The 27,635-nt window shown below is 33.5% G+C and overlaps 2 protein-coding genes across 3 annotated transcripts; one reads left to right on the top strand and one right to left on the bottom strand.

Moving 5' to 3' along the window:
* The first annotated feature begins 578 nt into the window (after positions 1 to 578).
* Positions 579 to 6,237, top strand: CLEC4E (C-type lectin domain family 4 member E). The gene is made up of 6 exons (XM_011365789.1): positions 579 to 714; positions 1,689 to 1,781; positions 2,397 to 2,486; positions 3,474 to 3,625; positions 4,266 to 4,381; positions 5,958 to 6,237. The coding sequence occupies exons 1-6, from the start codon at positions 678 to 680 to the stop codon at positions 6,145 to 6,147; spliced, it is 678 nt and encodes a 225-aa protein (XP_011364091.1). The 5' UTR covers positions 579 to 677; the 3' UTR covers positions 6,148 to 6,237.
* Positions 6,238 to 9,853: 3,616 nt separating this feature from the next.
* On the bottom strand, positions 9,854 to 16,656 carry CLEC4D (C-type lectin domain family 4 member D). 2 transcript variants are annotated; one of them, XM_011365788.2, is made up of 6 exons: positions 16,527 to 16,656; positions 14,954 to 15,046; positions 12,717 to 12,839; positions 11,850 to 12,001; positions 10,648 to 10,763; positions 9,854 to 10,395 (listed from the first exon to the last, which is right to left on the bottom strand). In XM_011365788.2, exons 1-6 carry the CDS (start codon positions 16,552 to 16,554, stop codon positions 10,239 to 10,241), a joined length of 669 nt encoding a protein of 222 aa, XP_011364090.1. In that variant the 5' UTR covers positions 16,555 to 16,656; the 3' UTR covers positions 9,854 to 10,238. The 2 variants fall into 2 exon arrangements, with proteins under 2 accessions (XP_011364090.1, XP_023389789.1); XM_023534021.1 differs by having other exon boundaries at positions 14,954 to 15,043.
* Between the last annotated feature and the right edge of the window lie 10,979 nt (positions 16,657 to 27,635).

Here is a 27,635-nt window from a genome sequence, read left to right as displayed (position 1 = left end):
TCAGGTGTAAGCAGAGCTTTGATAAAGGGAATGTAAATCCGCAAATCTAAAATGTTCAAGAGCTGCAGATGAAGGAGGAAGAGAAAACATAAAAGATGAAAAGAAATTCACATTGCAAAATTATAAATACATATGCTATGTGCCCCACTCTGTGTTAAGTGTTGTGAAGGTTTGGAGTTTGTCTCCTTTTCAGTGAACAATTGAACTTGTTAACTGTGGTGGTAATAATTGAAAGTGAGATCTGGAGTGCAGAGGTGGGCTCCACAAGTGTCAAGGAAATATTGAGGGATGAGTTAGGCCTGGAAGAAAGCAGAGAAATTTTATCCACCAAAATAAAACAATATTTTTGAAGTTTCTCATATTTCCCCATGATTAGCCTCCCTCTGTTGATACTTACCACTTCATCTTTTCCCCATTTTGTTGTCGCCTGGAGTGAGGACAGCTGGTTGCCCAGGAAACTCCCTTGTATCCCTTGTGCAAGAAAGGAAATCCTGACCTGAACGCAAAGCCACAGAAGAAGTCAATATTCTCATGTCAGTGTCGAACTTCCTGAAATACAGATAAAGTGTTCACTCTTCAAGGTTTATTTTCCTTGAATCTTACCAACAAAACACTCAGAAACTGAGGAGAGAAAGAGAGAGGAAGAGGGAGAGCGGAAAAAGTGAAATAGAAAAACAATGAATTCATCCAAATCATCTGCATCACAATGCACAGGTAAAATTTGCGATTCTCCTTTTTCTTTCATAGATTTTCTTTTTTTGGAAGAGGTGATAAGTATGTTAAAGGGCAGGACAATAGAAAAATATGCAGTAAAGTAAAAGAAAAGAGACGGACAGAAAAACAGAGAATGAAAAAGAGGAAAATAAAAAAGTGATTAGAAGACTGTATGTTATGCTGGAATGATGCTGGACTTGAGTTCAGGGAGAGCTACCAGACTGCTGTTTCTGCCCTCTCTATAATTCAGTGTGTCAGGTTGGGCGAGTCACTTCACTCCTCTGGAACTCAGTTCTTTGTCTATAAAAATGTGTATTGGGAAGGAGGAGGAGAACTACTGGATGATTGTCAGTGTTTTATCTGATTGATGTACAAAGGGCTTGGAAAATGAGACACTAAAAAGAAGAGCAGGAGAGAGACAAGAAAAACAGAGAGAGTGGGAGGGAGAAAAGGAGAAAGGTAGGCAAGGAAGGGGGAAAATTTTGAGTCTTAGAAAGGAAAATTGCACATCTGTTCAACTTAATGAATCAGTCTTAAAATTAATAATGGATTATTCACTCTAGTGGTTCTAAAAATTTGGTCCCAGACCAGCAGTATCAGCAGCAACTAGTAACTTGTTGGTTCCATACCAGCTCCAACTGAATTCTTTTTTTTTTTTAAACATTTAGGAATCTGGAAAGGGTCTAGTTTAATAAAGAAAACTTTTTTTCTTTATCTTTTAAATATGTATTTTTTATTTTTCAATTACAATTGGCATACAATATTACATTAGTCAATTCTTAACTCTGGATGTGAGGCTCTGTAGTATGTTTTTTAATAAGCCCTCCAAATAATTCTGATACATGCTGAAGTTCAAAAATTACTCAATATAGATAATGCAAGTAGAAGGAAATAAGCAAGACTGAAGAAGAATTACTTAGATTTCTTTCATAGCTTACTTAAGGAAGATTGACCATATTTGTATCTTTCTACAGAGAGGGCATGCTTCTCTTCCCAAGTGTTCTTGTGGACTGTTGCTGGGATCTCCATCCTACTACTCAGTGCCTGTTTTATCATCAGATGTATTGGTGAGTTCTGAAAGTCAAATTTAATCTCCTTGGAGAATATCTGGAGTAAATTCTTCCTTGCTGCCTGTGTGTTCTCTCCTCCCACAAAGGATATTTCTATTCCACTTTTCTCCTCTATTTACCTCCAGGTTCTTCCTCAAGCCAGAAACCTCAACTAGTATAGAGCTGTGACCAAATTTCATTGACTTCTGACACATTTTTCATGATAAACATTTTTCACCTCCTTGGTGGCCTTGAGTCCTCCCCTAGGTACTCCCATCATTAGTGAAAACCTTTCTATGAGATCATAGCCAGAGACATAACAAATCATTTTTTGGAAGGAAGGATAGAGAGGGTTGGACTTGGCATAAGAAAGAATGCAAACACATTTGTTTTCTCTAGGCCTTTGGGCCTGAAATAAAGTACATTCTTCTTCATAAATTGGGAAAACCATAAAATATGAATTCCCTCTTCTGTCTTTAAGTAAATCTCAGTGCCTCTCCATGCAGAAGGAAAAGTAGATAGTAAGAAAATATCGTAATAATTGTTGGCACTTTTGTTATAAGTACAAAAGTGATAAAATTTATTTTCTTATTTAAAAAGTAATAAACATTAACTATGCCCCTCTCCTTACAGTGACATATCACATCTTTCAACTCTGTGGTGAGATAAACTTTCAGCCACATGACGATTTCATGGAACTCTCCTGCTACAATGATGGATCAGGTATAACAGTCCGTAAATTTGAACATCAAAATTTATATATCAACATTTTCTGGCTTCTAGATTGATTTGGAGATAAGTAAAGTAGTAGAGTAGATCCTGTTTTTCAAAAACAAAATGTAAAATCTTGTCTCTGCTATAAGAGAATGATAAGAAGTTGATTAAGAAGACAGAAATAGACCTTTGGAAATGCAATTAGCATTGGGGTGAGAAAGCTTAGGGGCATTATAGCAAACTTTTAAAATAATTTTGAGGTATGTGTCTAAACAGTAAATCTAAAAGTGGAAGGTGTTATCCCCAGACTGCACTTTTTCTCATTCATCACCTGTTTCCAAAATGGAGTGAAGGAAAAAAATATGTAGAATAGGGAATTCAGAAAAACTCAGAAATATACTTTCTATACTCATCTATAGTCCTGTTCTAAAACTTGTTTAGAAAAATGCCGTATGACACTAGAAAATGATGTCCTTCTCTGGGCTATAATTTCCTCACCATTACTTTGAGAGAGATTGGACTGTTTGGTTTTAATAAAATTTTAAGGCTTAATTTCTATAATTCTAAGAAATTTATCTCATCTGTAGAACCAGTTTGGAGATTTTGTTGAGGGTACATTGCTTGGGCAACATGAAAGATGATTGCTTAGAGGTCACTCAGATAAAAGGCATAACTTCCTTTGACCTTGGCAGTCTAAAAACATGTAACAGGGTTCTATATCAATAGCATAACTGAGATAGATTGTATATATGGTTACATTTACTGGTATACCTATAAAATAAAGATTATGTCTCAAAAGACAAGAAATTGCTGTTTCATGTTTATTGACATAGGAATTATCTAAAGTCTTAGATAGTAAGATGTGGGGTTCCGAGGGAGGGGGAGTGAGCAAGGGGTTCCAAGGCTTCTGACTGTAAATAATGGACTTCATGAGGAAAACTTTTGTTTTCTTATTTAGTTCATGTGGGACTCTCATGGAAACTTCTCTCCTCTTAGGTTCAGTCAAGAATTGTTGTCCCTTAAACTGGGTACATTTTCAATCTAGCTGCTATTTCTTTTCTACTGACACCATGTCCTGGACAGCAAGTTTAAAAAACTGCTCAAACATGAGAGCTCATCTGGTGGTTATCAACACACAGGAGGAGCAGGTAGTTGAAGTACAGCCTCCCCCGGCGTCACTATAACATTCTTCATACGGTCTATGCCTTTTCCCATACATGCGCACAGTGTTTGGACCACTATTAATATTTTTTAAATGAATGTGCTGAACGGATGCTATTACTTTTTCTGTAAGTGAATACCTACTTTAATTTATTTTCATTACTAGAATAGCCTAAGAAAAAATAAATTTCAATTCTAGTTCCTTTTTAGTGAGGCAGGGGAAAAAAGAGGTTGGGAGTCCAATTTGGAATGACGATTATGTTTATAAACCTATATGAAAAAGAGAAAGCAAATATTGTCCATTACTTTTAAGCTGTGGTTAATAATGTTTTGTGCTAATCTATGCAGTGATTTTGCTACAAATAATAGTAGATAAACTTTGAATGTGTTGTTGAGAAACTCCTCTGTTGAAGGTTTTTTTTTTTGTTGGTTTAATTTTATGTTTTGTGTATTTTTATTAAAAAAAATCAGAAGATAATCCCTTATGATCTTAATATTTCAGGGCTGTTTATCTGTCATTTTTAGTCCAGATCCTACTTTATGTCTTCTAATGACAATTATCTTCAACATTTGTTCATTATTGAAATAATTGATGTCCTATTTTTTTTATTGTGTATCTTCCATCAGGAATTCCTTTTCCATGCAAAACCTGAAAAGAGAGAGTTTTATATTGGGCTGACAGACCAGGTTGTTGAGAATCAGTGGAAATGGGTAGATGGCACACCTTTAATCAAGTCTCTAAGGTAATTTCTTTCTTGTAGAAGAATTTAATACTACCCACATCTTAAAGTTAAACCATTGTTGAAGGGAGTTCTCAGAAGCTCCTTATGTTCTGTGAGATATACTTAGGTCCATCGTTGGTAATATTAGATGCAAGAAGAGAAAAGAGAAGCATGAGGCTCTACCGCTCTCATTTCCTAAGACTATTTCATGAATAAAGGGGAAACAGATGAAAATGAAAAGAGGATTAGAATTGAAGACTAATTCTTTGGAAATGCAGCAGACACAAAAAGTGGAATTCAGAGTCGTATGCCCCCAAACTGTAGTAAATGAAACAAAAACAGTGATTTCAAAAAGACAAAATTCTTATGGAGTAAAAAAGGGAATTCCCTTGATAATCTCCTTAATAATGGCTTTATAGCATTAAAGCACAGCATTTAGGAGTTTTCAAAGTTTTCATCTCCTTCATTTTTCATTTAACTTAAGTTACACCTTTCTGAGATACATCAATATTATTCTTCACTTAGCCTTTAAGAAAATTAAGGGTCAGGAGGTGTTAATTAGCTCTGACAGTATAGCCTACATGCTCTAATACTTTATTTTTTAATAAAAGTTATTGGGGTGACATTAATAAAATTATATAGATTTCAAGTATACGATTTAATAATACGTCATCTGTACATTGCATTGTGTGTTTACCATCCAAAGTCCAATCTCCTTCTGTCACCATATATTTGATTCCCTTTACCCTTATTTACCTCACTCTTGTCTCCTTTTCTCTCTGGTAACTACTAAATTGTTGTTTGTGTCTATGAGTTTTTGTTTGTCTTCTTCGTTTGTTGCTTTCAGTTTTATATCCCACATATGAGTGAAATCATATGGTTCTCAACTTTTTGTCTGACTTATTTCGCTTAGCACGATAACCTCAAGATCCACCCATGTTGTCACAAATGGCAGTATTTCATCTTTTCTTATGGCTGAGTAATATTCCATTGTACATATGTACACATCTTTATCCAATCATCTATCGAAGGACACTTTGTTTTCTTCCATGTCTTGGCCACCATGAATAGTATTGCAATGAACATTGAGGCGCATATATCTTTATAGATAAATGTTTTCAAATTTTAGGGGTAGATACCCAGAAGAGAGATTTCTGGGCTATGTGGTAATTCTATTCTTAATGTTTTGTGGACCCTCCATACTGTTTTCCACAGCGGCTGTATGTTGCTTTACTATGGCATGGTAACACTGTTGAAGTGTGCACCTACGTTACTGCAAGGTATGAGTGCAAAAACAAACAAACAAACAAACAAATCAGTCGGGACATTAGTTCCCATAACTTCTCATTCTGGGTCTAACTGTATGGGGGAGCATGACAGAATAGATCCAGTTCAGCTTCACTACTCACAAACTATGATTTAGACAAATGGTTTAGCTTTTTTTGAGATTCCTTTTCTTCATCAATACAATGGAGGTTATAATACCTGCCTCATGAAATTTTTGCTAAGTTAAATAACACAAATATAATTTGCCTAGTATATTCAGTCACTTTATCTCTTGTAGCTGAGATTTAAAATCCATGTCCTTTTCTTTCAGCTTCTGGGATATAGGGGAGCCCAACAATATAGCTACAGTGGAGGACTGCGCCACCATACGAGACTCTTCAAATCCTAGGCAAAATTGGAATGATGTGCCCTGTTTCTTCAATATGTTTTGGATTTGTGAAATGCCAGAAAATAATATTTTGAACAAAGAAAAATCTCTAAGAGAAGAAGGCACAACTTAAATGTGTAAATGAGGAGGAACAAAAGCGTGAACACAGCCACAACTATAACATGAGAAAAGCGTGCATTATACTTCATAAGGATTTCATCAGTGTTTGCTGCTTTGATATAAATAAAAATAAGTACTGTTATAATTCATGATACTGACTGAAGTGTGTTTTTCTTTATATTAGTCTCGGAACATCTCAGAATTTTCCAAGCAATTTTCTAGCAAATGTTGTGAGAAGAAAAGAATGCTCCTTTTGGTAAATTTGCTTCATTTTTGAGCATTTATATGAAAATACAAGGACACAGAGTAAGTACAGAGTTCAATAAAGAGGATTTTGGAAAGTTCCTTTGAACAATGTCCTGAATTCATGCTCTGTGTCAAATTCTCTTATTTCTAGCTCCTGAAAAGTTTATGTTTTCTTCTCGATTTCATACTATTTTTACCCCCTGCCCAAGTGTATTTCCTCAATATGTATTGTATAATGAATAAGAAATTTCTTCAATCATAAAACATTCCTGCTCAAAAGACTGGTATGGACTTTCTGGCCAAAGGCCCTCAGGGAAAGGGCATGCTAATCTTTAGCTCCAAAGAGATGCCTACTTATCCAGGGAACTCCCTTTTTTTTCTGTTCTTTTTCACTGACTAACTGGATCTTAGCTGAATTTGTATCTATTGCTCAGTCAGGGCTAGAATCCAGTAGTTGAATTATCTTAAGAGAACATTCAGCTTTACACTTCTCTGTCTCAAGCCTATCCATTTATTCTATCAATACTGATAAGGTTATTCAAGAATATGTAGGCAACATGGCAGCTTTTATAACCATGTTTCTTGCACACAGCACCATAAGAAACCCTCAAAATTCATACATTGGAATTAATGTGTAATTATTGAATGGGAAAATTCAACTGAACAAGTAAATATAAAATACTGACTTTCTTTACAAACGTTTATTTCTCTTAGGCATAGGTGACAATCTGTGGTTTTGAAATTAATATGCCTTTAAACCAAAAGTCATCCAACTTAAAACTAATTCAATACATATATTTTCAATTTTCTAATTCCCTTTATTCAAATCATAAACATCAATGAGAAAACATTGAAAGACATATGAAGATGTTTTTGTTCATCATTGTTTCCATGTAGGTAGCTATAATTTACTTTAAAGTTTATTTCAATATTGAAAGACATATGAAAATATCAGTGTATATTGTTTCACCACATTTATAATTTAAGTTGTGCAAACTTTGTCTTCAAAGTTTGGTAAGAAAATAAACAATTGCTACAGATTTAGTCTTGGGAGTATGGATGAGTAATTATACTTTTATTTTTTAACTTTCTGGGTTTCCTAGTACTTAAGTATTTGTGTATTTTAAAACAGTTTCAACTGCATGATCTGCTTCTCAAACAAGAATTTTCCAGACAAATAATTTAAGTTCCAGTTATCTTCACCATATTTCCAAAATAAATCACTGTTAAGATTTAAATATTACTATTTGGGCCCCCAATATTTTTAAAAGACAAATCACTCTACTACATTTTATAAAAATTATATATATTCATTATTAAAATTTTTACAGAGAAAATTATATAAAAATGAAAATCCTAAGTTGCAGAAGTAATTATCATGAACATTAATTGATTGAACATCACCCCAGAAAACTTTCTATGACTTCAAAAATATAGAAAATGCATTTTCTATATTTTGCAGATGGAAGAATAGAAAGACAAAGGGGTGGAAGATGAATATTATATATAATATATATCCCCCCTTTACATGAGGTTTTGTTTTTTGTGGTTTCAGTTACCTATAGTCAACCACAGTCCAAAAATATTATATGGAAAATTTCAGAAATAGTTCATAAGTTTTAAATTGTTCGCTGTCCTGTGTAGCATAATGAAATCTTGAGCCATTCCGCTCTCTCCCTTTCAGAACATGAATTATTCCTTTGTCCAGAATCTCCAAGCTGCATACACTACCTACCTATTACTCACTTAGCATCTGTCTAGGTTATCAGATCAGCCTGTCATGATATCCCAGTGTTTGTGTTCAAGGCACCCTTATTTTACTTCATAAGGGCCCTAAAGCATGAGAGTAGTGATGCTGGCAATTCGGATATACCAGAGAAGCCATAAAGTGTTTTTTAAGTGAAAAATTATGTATGTATATATAAAAAAAAAAAACCATAGGGTTTGGTACTATCCACAGTCGTAGACATCTTGTAAAGTATCCCTGTGGATAAGGAGGGACTACTGTGTATGTACGCACACACACACACATACAAATTCAGAAAGGAATCATACAACAGATGATACTTTTAAAAATATTAAATTTAATTTTGCTTGAATTTAACAAATGAAAAATTGAAGTGAAATTTTAAAATTCTGGTACTTCAAGAAGTTTTTAGGCTTTATAGGTTACCACATAAAATTATTTCCTAAGAAGACACTCTGAAGTAAAGGAAAAATAAAAAGAATCATGTAAAATGTTCTTGCTCTTCTCTTTTCTCTTTTTCCCAACCCTTTCTCCCCGCCCCCATTTCCTTCCCTAAAAATACAGTCCTAAAGTCATTCATCAAATGATGTGAAGTAAGTTAGTTTTTACCTGTGTGTACGTGCGGGGGAGGGGTGCATAATTACCCCCAAAGGAATTTAGAGCCTGACCAGGGTGATTCTGTGTAACAGGAAGGATGGGGGTGGAAAGTGTAGTAAAGATGTCAGAGCCTCACTGGATTCCAGAGTACCTCCTGGTAGAGGGGCAGATCAGCCCAAAGTGTGAAAGGCTAAGCTAATTTGAGAAGCATGGGTGTCTGAGCCCAAGTTAGAGGACCAGATAGAAAAGTCATAGTTCACATGATGGGGTGAAGAGGGTTAGATAGCCGAGTCCTAGCAGGTTGGCTTACAGGTTTTGCAATCAAGTTTTATCATTTTCTTCATGAAACTTGCACATTTGGTCAGATTTGTTCTTGGATATCTTATAGACATATTGCTATTGTAAGTGTAATATTTTGTATAAAAATACATTTTTTATATTTTGCAGATATTATATAGAAATATTGTTGATCTTCCTATATTGATAATTTATCTAGACACATTGCTAAACTCTTCCAATTTTTAACTCTTTGGCTATAGATTCTGTTTGCAAATATGATTCTGATTCAAATTAAAAATATAGAAACACCAATACAATGTTTTTTCAAATAATCAGAAACTTTTAACTGTCTGTTAGCCAAGAGGCCCAGTCAGCCCAGTAACTTTCCTGTAATAACAAAGGGAGTACATTTTACCTCTTATAGAAGGTAGAGCTGAGCTATAGTCCTGGCTATGCCATGAACTAGCAATGTGAGGGTGAGCTCTTTGGCTTCACAAAGTTTTTGTTTCCTTAGCTATAGAATTGAAGGTTTGGTTAAGGTGGCCTGTATGGGATTTTTCCATTCAAAAACAATAATAAATAAATAAATAAATAAGTCAACCTGAGAATCTTTGCTCTGGGAAGACATTTAGAATGGAGTAAGAAGTAAATTTTTAAAAGGTAGGTAGACTTTTTTTTTTTTACCTGTGCAATATCATAATTCAGAACTATTCTATACTGTTGTTCAGAAAATATTTTGCTCATGAAATGTCAAGCTAATGACATATTCTTAAAAAGTCTGAAAATGAAGCATCAAACAATAAAAATATTGTTCAAAACCTTAAAGGGTTTATGATATTTAGGTTAAAATTGGTGTACCACTACCAATTGGAATAGCCTGCTTTCGAATTCGAAGAGCTAAGATTTTGAGCAGAGGAAGAAATGACTAAGACTCTGTACCATTTAAGCCATTCCATTAGATGTGTAATAAATGCATGCTACTTGAAAGGTAAATACTTTGAAATACTATCAAGAAAGCAAAGTTGATGACAACTGATTTTCACAGAAACGATGATTCCTTACACTGAAACACCACACAAAAATACATTATCTTGAATGAACTGAACAAAATAAATAAAGACAGCATGACGGAAAATGTTCTATGGCCCAGCATGTTTTCTCTGTTCCAATGATGCATGTATATTCTGCACTAGTCTAATAGGTTCTTCTCTTCTGTCCTCATTACAAGGATCCCTTCACAGGTTTCTGTTGAATGTTGTTCCAGGTATCTTACAAATCCTACTTGCTTCAAAGTCACAAGGAAAATCATTCCAGGTCCATTTGTTTTGGTGGTTAACAAGGACAAAACAATTTTCTTTCTTATGGTTATTGGGTTCACCCTTATGCCAGAATCTAAAATGAAAAAAAAGAAAAAATACATATGGGGGTGTAAGGAGACAATGCATAGAAAATGCCCCGAAGTAAAAAAATTAAAGCTGTACTGTCCAATACAAGAATAGTAGTATACTAGTACAGAGGTGACTCAACACATAGTGCTAAGTAAGTATTTTTACTTTAGTATGTTCCACCCCAAAATAAATTGCTCTTGCTCCCTTCTTCTCATCTGTGCCTGTAAATCACATTTAACCCGGTCAATATACTCACATCATGTCTGGGTTAAATGGTGTCTTATCCATCCATTGCCACTGGCCGTCAGGGTTCGCACGTGTAAGTCCCAGGAAATATGAATATTGTCTTTCCAAAAATTGAATAATGAAGTTCTGCATAAAGATGTAAATTTTTATAAATATACCAAGTGATTGTTGTTATATTAGGAAAAGAGAAAAGAGGTCAACTAGATTAGTAGTTACGCACAAAAGTTTTGGCAATACAGAGATCTGTTTTCATATCCTGCTTCTGCTATTTTATTGTGTAATGTTAGCAAGTGCTTTAATTTCACCTAAACCCAGTTTCTTATCTTCAAAAGGGACAACTCCACTACTTTATAGAGTTATTGTGAAGATTAATTGAGATCACACTTGCAAACCACTTAACAAATGCGTAATGGGATCAGATTTTCAAGAAGTTTTATTTTTAAAATTGCCTTCTTTAATCGTTTACTTTATTAAATTCCATTTTATTCAAAGAATCCGTGAACCTGTAAGTTGCAAAGTCATGAAAACAGAATCTTCCAGGAAGCCCCGATGATCAATAAAAGAGTAGAATATGAGTCATGGTACATACATAGAAATATATTACATGAAGAAATAAATTTCAACTTTTAAAGAACTGAATATACCTTAAGATTTTTAAATTCAGAATTACAACCATATATCCAAATTATTTTTCCTATACTTTATCCTATTTTAGTCTCAATTAACTGTTCATTTATTCACTTGCTCACCAAACATTTATTAGGACCTAGCCAGTGTATCTAGCATTGTACAGGACACTGGAGCCTGTGTATCTAGCATTGTACAGGACACTGGAGATGCAAAGATGAGTAAGGCATGGCCCCAACCCTCTGCAAAGGAGTTTTTAGAAGAGATGGTGTATTGAATAGGCAATCGCAGGGCATTGAGGTAAGTGCCATGATCACACAGTATGCACCACAGAAGTACCTCCAGCTTAGAATAGAAAAGGTAAAGTAGGGAAGATGGTGAGGATAGTTTTCTGGAGGAAATAATACATGAATTAAATCTAGAAAGAGTCAAAGAAATTGGTCATATGAAGAAAATGAAAGAGAAGAAAAGGTTTTCCAGACAAATGAAGCGAAGGCACAAAAGCGTAGCAGAGCAGAGAGATTCTTCTTTCTCTGCAAAGAGATTCGAATCACCAGAGAAAATGATGTGAGCCTCCCAGCATACCTGCTCAGCTTCTGTACTGATAGTGGCCAGGTGAGCCCCCATCCCTGTACAGTTCTTTCCACTATCAGCCCATGTCTTGTTGTCATTAAGAGGAAAATAGCAGTTGGACTGAAAGGCTCTCCAGCCAACAGGACAGCAATTCCAGGAGCTCCCTCAGTGAAAATTGAAATGAAAATTAATTATAAAGGAGCATTTTCATCTACAACAGATTACATAACTATTCTACTCCCTAGTATCCAGTTATAATTTAAAGGAATAATACTAGGATTATCATCATTCTGTTCCTCCCTTTGAAATATCCTGAAAATTACATTTCTAAATATCTTCTGAACAGAAGTATCTGAATCACATAATGACTATAAGAAAATTACAATGTATTCTCTTAGAAGGGATGATCGTCTCTAACATATCCACATTTATTTACATTCATATTTAGCGTTCCCACAAAACCTTTTGCGGAACATTTGATCCGAAGGAGGCAAAGAAACTGCTAAACTATCAAACATTTTCCCATTCTCCCAAATGAGACTTTGTAAAGTCCAGAATAAAAAAGAGATAAAGATGCTTCAGCAAAGCTATATATTCCAGGAGGAAACAGTTTTTATGATATGTCTGAATCAGTAGAAATGGAATTAAATTAATACTATGATCTAAATGCCAAAGTGGCCCATACATGTGTTGCTATATCCTCCAGTTATTCAACTGATTACAGTTTTGAGAAATAATTCTATCTTAATTTACTAACATTCACTCTTGTGTCAGATTCTCATTTTAGGTTATTTTAATCTCTCTTTGTTTACTACTGATATAGTTTAAATCAAATTATGAATTTGAATGGAAATGGAATTGAGAAAGAAATTCTCTTACGTTCTCTGCTATCTGTGCCTTTCAGTTCTGATTTTTCTCTGATGCATGTCAGCTTCATGTGGTGCTCTGATAACTTGAACATGCCTGTGCTTCTCTTACAGTGTAGAAAGTTGTGGTGAGTCACTGTCAAGGAGGAAAAAAAGTTAGTTTCCTTACCCTAGATAACCACTTAATTAAAGAACTGGGGACCAACTGCTTTAACCTTTCTTAACCCTAACAGTTAAGGCTCCCACATTCTCTTTTCTTTCTATACAGTTCTTTTGTTACAGTTTCAGGTGAATTGGTTAAAAAAAATTGTTGAAAACTAATTGTTGTCATATTGTACATTTTGTGCTTTATGAGGGTAGTTTTGCAAACCTTTATGTGCATGTGCTTTTAAGCACATTTTTTTTTTATCAGAATTTGTATCAGCATGGAGATTTTTGGTGAACACTGCTCTGCAAAGCTTAAGAGCCTTATACATTTATTTATCTTTTAAATACTTTTACTTTGAAATATAATCAAATGTAAAGAAGTAAAAAACAAATTTACAGTTTATTAAATTACTGTAAAGTGAACACCCAGGTAACAACTACCCAACTCAAGAAACACAATATTGCCAACATTTCGGTAGCTTTCACATCAAAATGCAACCCACCCCCCTCTCTTAAAGGTAACCATGCTGTAGCTTTTAATCATTTTGTGCTTTGCTTCATACTTTTACCACTTAACAATATATTCCTAAACCATATAGATCAGATTTTTCTGCTTTTGAACTTTATGTAAATGGAACCATACAATATGCATTCTTTTGGTTCTGTCTTCCACTCAGGGTTGTTTCTGAAATTTATCTACATTGTTATATGCAACTATAACTCATATCATTGCTGTAAAGTGATTTATCATCTTAACGCAAGAATATGTATTTATCTATTCTTCTTCTGGTGGATATTTGCATTGTTTCCAGTGTTTGCCTACTGTGAGCTATGCTGCTCTGATAATTTTTGATCATGCATCCTAGACCACATAATCATGCATTTCTGTAGAGTATATGGCTAAGCGTGAAATTGCTGGTAATAAGATATAGATATATAGTCAACTGTGATAGCGACAAACTTTTCCAAAGTGAGTGTACTGCTTTACATTGCTACTAGCAGCAATTCATAAGAGGTCCAGTTTCTCCACAGCATTATCAATATTTGATCGTGTCAAACTTTTTAATTATTACCATCCTGGTATATTTTCAGTGCTATCTCATTGTGAATTTAATTTGCATTTTCCTGAAAACTAATGATTGATTTTTAAAACGTGTTTACTAGACATTCCATTTTTTTCTTTTCTATAGTACTTATTCAAGACTTTGTCCATTTTTCTGTTATATTGTCAGTATTCTTCCTATTGATTTGAAAAAGTTGTTTATATATTCTGGACTCTCATTCTTTATTAATTATATGCATTATAAATATCTTCTTTGGCCTTGTGTTTTCAATCAGTGGTATTTTTTGTTGTACAGTAATTTTTACTTAATGTAGTATAATTTGTCAATATTTTCTTTATCGGCTAGAACACTTTGTAATTTGTTTAAGAAATCTCTGAAACAAAGTCATGAAGATAGTTTCTATTTATCTTTTAAAAAGAGCTATTAATCTGATTTTCACATTTTGGCCAATAATTCACGCTGTTTTGTTTTTGTACATGATATAAGACAGGAGAACAATTCCATTTTTTAAATATGGATAATCAGTGGTCTCTATTATACCATTAATTAAAGAAAATTATCCTTTCTCCATAACTCTGCAATATGCCTTTCTGTTTTATAGAAAGAGTTTATATATGCAGGATCTGTAACTAAGCTTTTTATTCTTTACCTCTGGTCTATTTGCCTATACTTGTGCCTATGTTATATTAATTTAATTATAATAACCCCCCTATCCAACTATTTTTTTTTTTTTTGCTGGTACTCTTTATTCATAAGAGGCAACCTTTTTTAATCTTAATCCAAAATGAGGGGTGATTTCCTACAGTCACCAACCTTTACATGTACAGAAAAGGGTCTAGATTCCATCTTTCACTCCCTGATACAAGGCAACACCATCAAGAATAGCAGGTCAAGTATGTATCTCTGAATTTTAAATCCAAGATGCTGAAGGCATTATAGATTGGTAGGGAAAATTAAGACAACAAAATGTTTAGAGCAACTTTATAAAAACTGTTTGGGGAAATAATTCAAGGAGAGCTCCACTTTTTTAATAACTTACCCAAACAATTTGCAATAAAGCAGGCACTGAGAATTGAGATGAAAAAAAAAGCAACGGCCCAAGGGATCAGCTGGATATTCAGGTCTCCTTCTACTGGAACAAATAGGAAGATAAATAGGTTATCTCTCTCTAAGAGCTGTGGAAGTTAATTCTACCAAGGAACAGGCTAAATATGCAATCATCCAAAATATGTTAGATATAGAGGAGAGCTTAAAGAATTCCCCTGAATAAATCCATTCTAGAGCTTATAAATAAATGAATGAATGAACGAATGAATGAATAAATAAATAAATAATACGTAATTGTTTTTTAGTTTTTTGGAATAAGAAAAGCTTTTAATAGGGAAGACATGAAATCCCAAAGTCATAAAAAAATTCGATAATTTGGGCATGTAAAAATTAAAGCTTCTATCTAACATATATAATGTTAGAATACAAGGAACATAAGAAAAATCTTGTCACAATATTAACATCCAAACAGTATAAAGAATTTAAAAAATCAATTAGAAAACAGCAAAAATTGGGCAAGAAATATGCTGAAAATTTAATTTGCTGAATTATAAATTGTCATTAAACAAATAAAAATATGCTCAGAGAAATGTTAACTAAAATATTATGGTATGATTTTTTATATATCAGATTTTTAAAAAATTAAAATATAACACCCTTAGTGAGAAAAATAAATGTTACTACTGAACTATAAATTAGAAAGCCTTTTAGACAGATCAGCATTTATCAATTTTTGAACACATTACATTTGCCATACAATTTTAATCCTATTGAAATAACTGAATTTATTTATATTAAAGAATATACATTATAGTACTTTTGGAAATAGAACACTGAAACTTAATACCTGTATAAATATTATCAATAGTGGAGATTCTAAATTATGATGAATACATATGGTGAATTCTATATGACAATTAAAATAATCATGTATAACAGTACCTATTGCCATAAAAAAATCTCTAAGACATATTGTTCATGAAAAGGTTTTTTTCAGGACCATTGTATATTGTGGGTTCATTGAAGTTTGCCATGGTGGTGTGATGAGATAAAGTAAAACATTAATTTTAGTATTATATATTTCTGTATTTGTTCCATATATGTCTCAAAATATTATTTAATGTTCTCCTAATACAAATTCATCTGTGTCTCTTAAATAAAACATAAAAAGGGATAAAATTAGAGCCTCAGGAACACTGGGAGCCTTAGTGTGTTTTCTGTGTTTCTTCTCTCTCTTGCCCTTAAAAGAATCTTCTCAAATTACTCTCTTTTTTCATCTTATTATATATATGTATTATATATATAAATATATATTGTATGTATAAAAATATATATAATATATATACACTTTAACTTCTCTCTTGGCCCAATTTATGTTTCACGAAGAAGTTTCTGTTACCTAATGTATTTGAATCTAACTATGGTCATCCTCGTTTTCTTCTACCTTCTCATCTCCATATCAACATATTCAGTCTTCAAAACTACAACTACCATCAATTTATATTTTTAAATCTTAGTCATAATTTTACCTGCCTCTTTAAAATTGAAAAGAGAGAAGTACTCACGTTTATTTTGAGGCTTTTCTTGCCCCATTGTGGGTTATCTCTCTTGTTGTCCAATGTTTGGGAGAATCAGATGCCTCTTATATTTTTTCCTCAGAGTTTATTTCTGTGCATAAAAGGATATATTCAGAAATACTTGAGATTTTAACACCAGTCTTACCTATTCTGGTAAGACTATAAAGTTCCCAATACAAAAGACAGCTCAAAAGGAGAAGTCTTTTCAAAGAATGGGGTTTTTTATTTACTCTGGGAGATGAAGCAAAGAAAAAAGGAAATTGAGAAAGCAACACCAAAAAAGTTAGTAGAAACTTCCATGTTTGTTGAGATCACTAGATCAGGGTGTCACGTGGAATTAATGCACTTTGTTTTTATTTATTCAAACAAACAAAAAAGTTAACAATACCCTAAAAGAACATAATCATTATACCTAATAAAAATTTAATTTGACAGACCTGGAACAATTACTGTCTGCTGCTAAGGTTCCCGTGCAAATGCAAGTAAAAAGTGTCTTCTCTTTTTCTGTCTGTCTGTTTGTGACAGTCAAGAATGAATGGGGGAATACAGTGAGAAAACATGGAGTTTTCACAACTCAGAAATTAGCTGATAAACAATTGAAGAGACTGTTTTATTCCAAAGAAAAGTTGAAAATACAAGTTTACAAGTGACAAAAATTAATTAACATCTCCTCATCTTTCTCTTTTCCTGGGTATTATATTTTCAAAGGCAGCTATATGCTCTGCACTAGAAAGTTCTCTGAACTGAGTAAGTTGTGTGCAAGATGATAAAAGGAAATGTGACCAATGAGCAAAAGCTTTTAATGTTCCCAGTATGTGAACATTATAAGCAAAGACATGAAAACTTGGCTGCCAAGTTAAGAAAGATATAGTGGAACTGCTCATTAAATCTCAAATTTTTCATAGATGAGAGAAAACAGATTTGTTAAGGCAAAGGAAATGGAAATGTGACATTCTGTGATAAAGACACCATCAGGGTACCTGACTTCATTTACAGTACTGTCATGACCTGAATGTTTTTGTCCTATGACCCACATTCCTACACCCTGATCTCAGACTTCCTGGCCTACAGAACTGTGAGAAATGAATATCTATTGTTTAAATCACACAGTCTATGGTATTTTGTTATAGCAGCTAAAGACGACAAAAAGTACCTAGCAGCTTAGAGAGTATTAAATTTAAGCTTCCAGAATATGTCCCTTTCCCTACATTCTTTTTTAAACTACAATGTTTCTTTGCATGTGTGTGTGTGTGTGTGTGTGTGTGTGTGTGTAATGATCTTTAATGAACTACTACTTTACTATGTTAAATTGGAAGTGGGAAGAGGTAAAATTATAAATTTGACAATACATTCTTTTTCAACACTGTCACAATCAAAAATATTCCCACAGCAACAGCAGCACTTACTCACAAATTCTCATAAACAATGCTATAAACTAGATCTTTGTCTAAAGTAATATTTATTCTTTATTAAAAGGACCCAGGACTGCTAGGCCATATATCAATCTTGCTTAGAGTGGGAAGAAAATAAACTAGATTTAGCACATTTTGTATATCCCAGAAAATAAGAATAATTTCAAAAACATGAAACTCTGTTTTAAAAATATCTAAGCTAAATGAGAAGCTGTGTCCAAAATATAGTTAAAAGTGCAAAAAGACAACATAAACAATGAGAAAAAGCTCTATTAACCTATGTTTTGGAGTAGAGGAAGTAGTGATAGAGCTATTGATTAAATCTCAAAATCTTCTTAGATGAGAGAATGCAGGCTTGTTAAGCAAAGGAAAAGGAAATGTAAAATTCTTTCATAAAGCAACATCTTTATCACAGATAAAATGTACTAAACTGTAAAGTGGTTAACTTGTAAGGACTCCAAAGACAAGCTTAAACAATGTGAGTATAAATATATTTATTATTATTATGATTAGTTAGAAATATTAGTTAGAATGTATAAAATCCAAATTCACAATGATCCAAAAAAATAATTTATATTTGTAATATAAAAATATTATAAAAATATAAAAATAAGTAAATATTATAAGTCTGTTTATTTTTAACTGATTTAGTAAACAAAGGAATTATTATGATATGTACATTAAATACATGAATATGTTTTTTCTGGTAAAAATATATGCATTTCTAAGCATAAGTATTTCCTTGTTTTGTTTTGGAAAACTAAATAATGGACACCAGAAATAATAAGATAAGTAATTTTTGGGAAAAAGTCTATTCAATACCAACAATAGGAAGGACTAATGTACATTAGTTTTTACTTTAATAACCTGGTGGAAAGGGAATCCAAAAGTTCGTATAAAGTAACAGTAGAAAGAAGACTCATAATGTACTCTAAATTATGAATTAATCAGATATACTAAACAAAGGGGCTAACAGTGCAGACTCGCTTATATTCTAGAGAGTGAAACCCCAACATGGACTTACTGACTTTGACAAAATAAGGAATACATGGTTTTGGAATAATGCTAACAGATAAAGCCAATGAGTTACGGAACAATAGCCAACAAGGTATCAGAAGTACAATATTTCTGGGAGAGACACCTGGTTGCAAAAAAATAAATCATATGAAAAGTATAGACTAAAATAGACTGATGTCACAAGTGAAGAATGAAAATAATTATCAGGTCCTGATGCAAATTAGTGACACAGAAGGCTCCTGAACTCAGATCCTCCCACAGATACACCAAATCTACAGGTATGCATGAAACAATTCTCTCTGAAGGAAATCCAGAAACTAATTAAGCAACTCCTACACATTGGGTGAATGAGAAAAACCTGCATCAAAATGAGTAGGAAAGGCTGAGACACACATCTATAAACCCCACCCCTGCCACAGCAATATATAACTCAGAAGAAACTTACAACTCCCAGCTTCTCCACAAGGAGTGAAGGATTTGGACTCAACATCTAGCACCCAAACTTTTAAGATTACCATCTGAGGGATGAGTCCCCAAAAAGCCTACTTCTGAAAGCTAATAGGGTTTGGTCCGTGAGACACACAAGACTATAGCAAACAAAAAAATAATTCTTACTGGGCTCTTGAGGACTTACATGATTATTCCCCAAGGGCTTAGCACAGAGGTAGCAAATTGAAACATCTATCTTCAAGTATTTCCTTGAAAAAAGCCATTTGTGTATCTTAAAAGCTGCAACCTTAATTTAGCACACATCTACAGGCCAACTGTGATCCTCCCCAGAGGCCGAGGAGGCCAACAAAAGCCATCTCCATGTTTTCAAAGTTGCTGTATTTCCTGAAAGAAGCTAGTGCACTCTTCTGGTGCCCTGGATTTTTTGGCTGAAATCTAGAGGATATATCCCTTGGTCACCTGGCTCTGATGGTAAGTGCAGTTTTCATTCTTGGGTCACAAAGGACTGTAGCAAACAAAAGAACAGTTTTTAATCAGTCACTCCCCCAGGGCTCAATGCAGAGAAAAAAGGCAGAAATTTCTACCACCCAATCTTTCTCTGAAAGAGGCCTATTTACATACCTTACTAGGTGCTGTCTAAAGGTCAGGCTTCTAATTGATCACACATCTAGAAACAGACTGCTATACTCCCTAGAGGTAAGGGAGGTCAGGGAGCTCCACCAGTGGGTTCTCCCTTTGACCCATTCCAGGATACTGATGTCTCCCTGGAATGCATCTGGCACCCTGGCTTTTGCCACTGCAACCCAGGGAATAGTCATCGCTTGATGGCCTGGCTCTTATGGCCAGTGGGACTTGAGTTCTAGGACTGTAGAAAATAATGAAACACTTCTCAACCAGCTATTTTCCCATGACTCAGCATAGAAGAAGACAGAAGCCCCATCTGATACCTTCTTTTTGTGAAAGAGGTCTACTTGCACACTTTAAAAGCTGCTGCTTGAGCGTCAGGCTTTCAATCATCCTACATTTAGGCGCTGACTAAGATTATCCCTTATGGGACACTGACAAGTCTTGGTGTACTCTCATCTACTGGAAGCCACTAAGAACAAAGAAGGTGGATCGGACTATACAAAGGTTTGAGAGACAATCAAGGCCAAGTTAAACAATGAGGTTCATCTATTCAATACTACTCCTTCAAAAAAGAGAGAGGAGAGGAGAGGAGGCTGCTTTATCTAATGTACAGAAACCTACGCAGAGTCAAGAAAAATAAAGAAACAAAGGAATATGTTCCAAATGAAGGAACGAGATAATGCTCCAGAAGCAGACCTTAATGAAATGAAGATAAGTGATTTACCTGATAAAGAGTTCAAAATAATGGTCATAAAAATGCTCATGGAATTCAGGAGAACAATTCATGAACAAAGTGAGAATTTCAACAAAGAAAAAGAAAATATAAGAAAGCACCTAACAGAAATCACAAAGCTGAAGAATATAATAACTGAATTGAAAATTAGAATACAAGGATTCAACAACAGACTAAATCAAGTATAGAAGGGATCAGTGAACTAGAAGACAGGGAAGTGAAACTCATACTAAGCAACAAAAAGAAAAAAGAATAAAAAGAGTGAAGATAGCTTAAGGGACTTACGGAACATCAAGTGGATCAACATTCACATTATAGGAGTCCCAGAAGGAGAAGAGAAAGAGAAAAGGGCAGAAAACTTATTTGAAGAAACAATGGCTAAAAACTTCACTAACCTGAGAAAGGAACAAACATCTAGATGTAGGAAGCCCAGAGAATTAAAAAAGAAAAAAAATGATAAACTCAAAGAGATGCAACCAAGTTATTATAATTGAAGTGTCAAAACTTAAAAGAAAAGGAGACATTGGTGATTACAGCTGAAATAGGTTGGAGAAAGAAGTGGCTGACCATTATGAATGCTTTGTACACTGATTCCTAACAAGGAGGTCTTAAAGATTGTCTCTGATTCATTACCCAGATTTTTTGTTGGATCTGTAGTGTGTCATTCACCCCACATCTGACACCTCTTGGTCAAAAAAAACGTTAATACAAGTAACCCAAGCAATAAACCTGGGACGATATGAGTGCCAGCTGATGTTAGCTATAACCTTGGAGCATTATGAAAACATACTTCTAAAGCAATAATAGTTAATATCTGTTGGTATGTCAGGTATTGTTCTAAGCACTAAACAGAAATTAACTTTCTTAATCTTCACAAAATGAAAAATTACTATTTTCCCCCTTTGCAAATGACATGTACAAGTTTTTGAAAAGTTAAAAACTCGACTGAGCTCTTGCAAAGAATATGCTAGAACTGGAATTTAGATCTTGGTAACATGGCATTCAAGCCTATGCTGTTAACCAGTAGTTTATAGTCCTCTGAGGAATAAAAAAACATTTTATCAGGTAAAATGCCACTGATAAAATAAAGACTAACTGCCAGATATATTAAAAACATAGACTAATAGGAAATAATAGCATATCTAGTAGGTAAATCATGACTGGACTACACTAAAAAAGGAGTCTGTGCAAGAGACAGAGTAAAGAAATTTGTACATCAACTACTGGTGAAGATGAAATCAGCAAAGACAAACAGGATACAACCACAGCAATAGTCCAATGACTCAATAGAGACTCACAATTTTCTTTTTTGGTGGATCAAGTAAAGAACACTGATCTGAGGGTAATATGCTTCTCAGAAGTCAGACAGGACAGAGAAAAATAGAAATATTTACAAGTGAATAGGTCTATACCAGCAGTGAAGATCTGTCTTCCTTTCCGTAAGTGCTGCTGAAGCATCATAGGAGCCAGACTGTAGTCAAAGACATTAACCAAAGAGTAGTCATATTTCCAGGCTACTGACTGGTTTATATATAGATGAAATCCTTAGAAAACAGAGATTAGACACTTAATCTATATTTCTTTCAAAGTCAAGGGCATATTTAATTTTCCTTTTAAGACTCTAGCTGTTCCCCAAACCGTTATACTTTTAGATTCCATTATAATCTTTTTTAGGTTATTGCCCTACCTCCTGTTTTCTATGTTACCTGTGCATTAAGTTAAATCTTTTCATTTGCAAATGATAGAAATAAGCCTGCTAAAAACTTCTAAAGAGAAATAAATGTATGAGAAGGTTGCTCATGCATTTTATAAAAACTAAGAAATTACTGAACAGTCTCTCCCACAAGAGTTTGAACCAAGGTAGCAGAACTGCATTTTAACATCAAGAAGTAAAAAATCATGACTACAGAAGAAATACACAACTTTAACACAGACAATGAAGATAGTAAAACTGTTTAAAATTTTTTTACCTTGGTTCAGTCATCAAATGGAGACTATAGCCAAGAAATCAAGAGAAGGTTAAGATTTGGAAAGGCAGCAATGGGAGAATTAGGAAAGATTTGTAGATTAAGCACACTAAAAATAAGTGGAGATATCAAATATCTAAAAATATACAAGTAATAAACAAACCATTAAGCTTATTCACACACAGCAAAGAATTCTTTTATAATTTAATATACTTTATTTTTTAGAGCAGTTTTAGTTTCACTGATAAATTAGTGAAAATACAGAGTTCTCACATACTCCCTCCTGGAACACACACACAGACTTCCCTACCATGAACGCCCCATACCAGTGTGGTATAGTTGTTAAAAATCAATGCATCAACATTGGCATATTTTTATCAACTAACAGTCATAGTTTATATTAGGATTCACTCTTTGTGTTATATATTCTAAGGGTTTTGACAAGTGCAAAAATGGTGTTTATTCATCATTAGAATACAGAATAGTTTCACTGTTCTAAAATTTTTTTGTGTTCTACTTATTCATCCTTATCACTCCTCTGAAACAATGGCAACCAGTGATCTTTATACTCTCCTTAAGGTTTTACTATTTGCAGAATGTCCTATAGTTGGAATTATACAGTAGTCTTTCAGATTGACTTCTTTCACGTAGACATCTTGGCTGCTTTCAGTTTTTAGTGATTATGAACAAAGCTGCTATTAATATTTGTGTCAGGATTTTTGTGTACATGTAAGTTTTCCATTCATTTGGGTAGATAGCTTGGATTATAGTTATTGTATTATGTTTAACTTTGTAAGAGAATTCCAAACTATCTTCCAAAGAGTCCAGCAATAAACCCTTGTATGTATAATCAGATGATTTTCAACAATGGTAACAAGATGATTCAATGGGGAAAGGGCAATTTTTCAACAAATGATATTGGAAAACTGGATATCCACATGTAGAGAGAGAGAGAGAGAGAGAGAGAGATTGATTGAATCCTTACCTTATACCATATATAAAAATTACTTAAAAATGAATCAAAGACCTAAAAATAAGAACTAAAACCACAAACCTCTTAGAATAAGATAAAAAAGCTTCATGACATTTGACTTGGCAATGATTTGTTGGATACAACACCAAAAGCACAGATGACAAAAATAAAAATAGATAAATTTAAAACTTCTATACATCAAAAGACATAATCAACCGAGTAAAAAGGCAACCCATGTAATGGAGAAAATATTTGCAAATCACATATCTGATAAGAGGGTTAATATCCAAGAATTTAAAAAAAAACTCCTTTAACTCAATAACAAAAAACAAAAAACAAAAAACAAATTAAAAATGGACAATGGACTTGAATAGACGTTTCTCCCAAGAAGATACACAAATGACCAACAAGTGCATGAAAAGATGCTCAAATCACTAATCATTAGGAAAATGCAAATTAAAACTAAAATGAGAGATACCATTTCAACACCCATTAGGATAGCTACTATTTTTTTTTAAAAACCAACTGAAAATAAGTGTTAGCAAGGTTGTGGAAAAATTGGAATATTTTTGCACTATTGGTGGATATGTACAATGGTGCAGCTGCTATGAAAAACAGTATGACATTTCCTCAAAAACTTAAAAATAGTATTGCCATATTGTGCAGCAATTTGACTTTTGTATACATACCTCCCAAAATTGAAATCAGAGTCTCTAAGAAATATCTGTACTCCCATGTTCATAGCAGCATTATTCACAAAGACCAAAAGGTAGAATCAACCCAAATGTCCATTGATAAATAAATGAATAATAAATTGTGGCATATACATAAAATGGAATATTATTCATCCTTAAAAAGGAAGGGAATTCTGACAAATGATACAACATGGAAGAACTTTGACATGCTAAATGAAATGTTAGTCAAAAAAAGACAAATACCATATTATTCCATTTACATAAGGTACCTAGTGAAATTCATAGAAGCAAAAAGTAAAGTGATCATTGCCAAAGGTTGGGGGGTGGAAGAAATGAAGAGTTATTGTTTATAGAGTATATACTTTCAATTCTGAAAGCTCAAGAGTTCTAGAGCTTGGTAGTGGTCGTGGTTACACAACAATGTGAATGCATCTAATACCATAGGACGGTATGTGTACAAATGATTAAAATGACGGGTTTCCAATCAACGTGGAGGAGTAGGTAAACTCTGAGCTTGCATCCTTCCGTAACCACATCAAAATTATAATGAAACTACAGAACAACCATCACTAAAAATGGCCTGCAATCTAGCTGAACTGAAATCCTATAACTAGGATACACAAAAGAAGCCACACTGAGACTTGCAAGAGGCTAAAGACAAAGACAGAATCTTAAAAGCAGCAAGAAAAAAGTGGTTAACTATCTGCAAAGGAGCTGCCATAAGACTTCTCAATGGAAACTTTGCAGGCCAGAAGAGATGGGCACAAAATATTCTCAGTGATAAAAAGCAAGAAACCAAGATTACTCTACCCAGCAAATCTATCATTCAGAACCGAAAAAGTGATAGCTTCCCAGAAAAGAAAAGGTTAAAGTTTATCGCCAGTATTACGAGAAATGTTAGAGGGACTTTTTGAAGAAAGAAGGAAGAGGAAAAGGAGGAGGAAGAGGAGGAGGAGGAGGAGGAGAACAAAAATATAAATAATAAAATGGCAATAACTACATATTTAGCAAAAATTACTTTAAATGTAAATGGATTAAATGCTCCAGTCAAAAGACATACAGTAGCTGAATGAATAAGAAAATAATACCCTTACATATGCTGCCTACAAGAGACTCCCTTCAGAATGAAAGACACGCAGACTGAAAGTAAAGAGATTAAAAAAAGATATTTCATGAAAATGGAAACAAACAAACAAAAAAGCTGGGTAGCAGTACTTATACTAGGCAAAAGAGACATTAAAACAAAGGATATAACAAGAGACAAAGAAGGACTCAGTAATCCCACTTCTGGGTATTTATCCAAAGAAACCTGAAACACTACTTAGAAGAGACATGCATATCAATACTTTCATTGCAGCATTATTTACAGTAGCCAAGAAAGGGAAGCCATCTGGGTGTCCACTAATGGAGAAATAGATAAAGAAATGGTATGTATATATACAATGGAAATGTTATTCAGCAATAAAAAATAAAATAAAATCATTCCATTTATAACTATGGATGACCTAGAACAGAGATCCTCAATCCCTGGGCCGCAGACCAGTATCTATTCATGGTCTGCTAGGAACGGGCTCACACAGCAGGAGGTGAGTGGCAAGCCAGTGAGCCAAGCTTCATCTGTATTTGCATCACCACCTCAGCTCCACCTCAGATCATCAGGCATTAGACTCTCATAGGAGCCCTTATTTCTGGTGCTAAAAAGGTTGAGGACTGCTGACCTAGAGGATACTGTGCTGAGTAGAGCAAGTAAAAAAGAGAAAGGCAAATGTCATGTAATTTCACTTATATGTGGAATCTAAAAAATAAAATAAATGAACAAATGAAACAAAAACAAATTCATAGATACAGAGAATATTTTGATGGTCGACAGATGAAAAAGAGGTTGCGAGTTGAAGAAAAAAGGAAAGGTATTAATAAGTACAAATTGGTAGTTACAAAATGGTCATAGGGGTATAAAGTACAGCACAAAGAATATAGTCAATAATATTGTAATAACTATGTATGGTGTCAGAGAGGTACTAGATTTCTCAGGGTGATTACTTCATAAGTTTTATAAATGTCTAATCACTACGTTGTACACCTGAAACTAATATATTGTATGTCAACTGTAATTGAAAAATTAAAAAAATATTTTAAATATGGTCAAGGTGAGCAAATTTCATTACGTGTATTTTACCACAATTATTTTTTAAATTTTTAAAATAAAAAAACTAAGTACAGTACATATCAAAATTTATGAGAGAAAACTAAAATGCACTTAAATGAAAATATATAAAGTGCATAAAGTACTCTTTAAGAGAAATTTATAACATAATGAAAATAATCTGGAGCCAGATAGCCACTAACTAAACAACCTTGACTCTAATGAGTGTCCTTGAACATTTTTCTTAAATACTTTTACTATTAAACTCAAAGGATTCAAAAATTAACTAAAACAATCATCTTAACAAGTTGGAAAAAATATAGGAAGGAAGGAGGAAAACGGAAAGGAAGAAAGGGAGTAAAGAAGAAGGAAAGGAGGGAGGAGAGAAAGAAAGGATAAGGAAGAAGGGAGGGAGAGAAAGGAAAGAAAAACATTAAAGATAAAGGTAGGAGCTAATATAGAAAAAATAACAATAGAGAAATTATCAAAACTAAAAGCTTATTTATCTAAAATATTAACAAGATAGTAGAAGTTCAGTGAGACTCATTGAGAAAGTGAAAAACTAAATTAAAAACTAGAATAAACAGAAAAAATAACTGCAAATAGAGATTTCAAAATATAAAATCATTTTAGAGTAACTGTTTGCTAGTATATTTATTAAAAATTGGTGAAGTGGAAAAAGTCCTAGGCATAAATATTAAAATTGGTACAAATATAAACAGAAGCTTTAAGTAGATAGATATGGACATGTCCTACCAAATTTTATGACTACTACAAATCTGTAGGGAAAGAAAGCACAGTATTTTACTGGTACCAAAAAATAGGTCAATGGAACAGAATGGAAAATGTCTAGAGTTATGTATATGAGATTTGATATATTGGTAAAGTTACCACATTTCAATGGGAAGAACAGAAATTTTGCTACAGGGTATTAGGAAACTCAGTTATCTAACAAAGTAATAAAGTCAAGGTCATAAGATCAGATATAAATGATTACCTTTCCATAGGCCTGGATTCAGGAACCATAAAGACAAATGGGAGACAGGGGAAAATAAAAAGATAAGCATAGAGTGTTTCTAA

Source organism: Pteropus vampyrus, unplaced genomic scaffold (genome assembly GCF_000151845.1).
Source record: "Pteropus vampyrus isolate Shadow unplaced genomic scaffold, Pvam_2.0 Scaffold116, whole genome shotgun sequence".
Taxonomy (NCBI): domain Eukaryota; kingdom Metazoa; phylum Chordata; class Mammalia; order Chiroptera; family Pteropodidae; genus Pteropus; species Pteropus vampyrus.
Note: the sequence above shows the minus strand (reverse complement) of the source record. Positions and strands in the feature narration are given on the sequence as shown.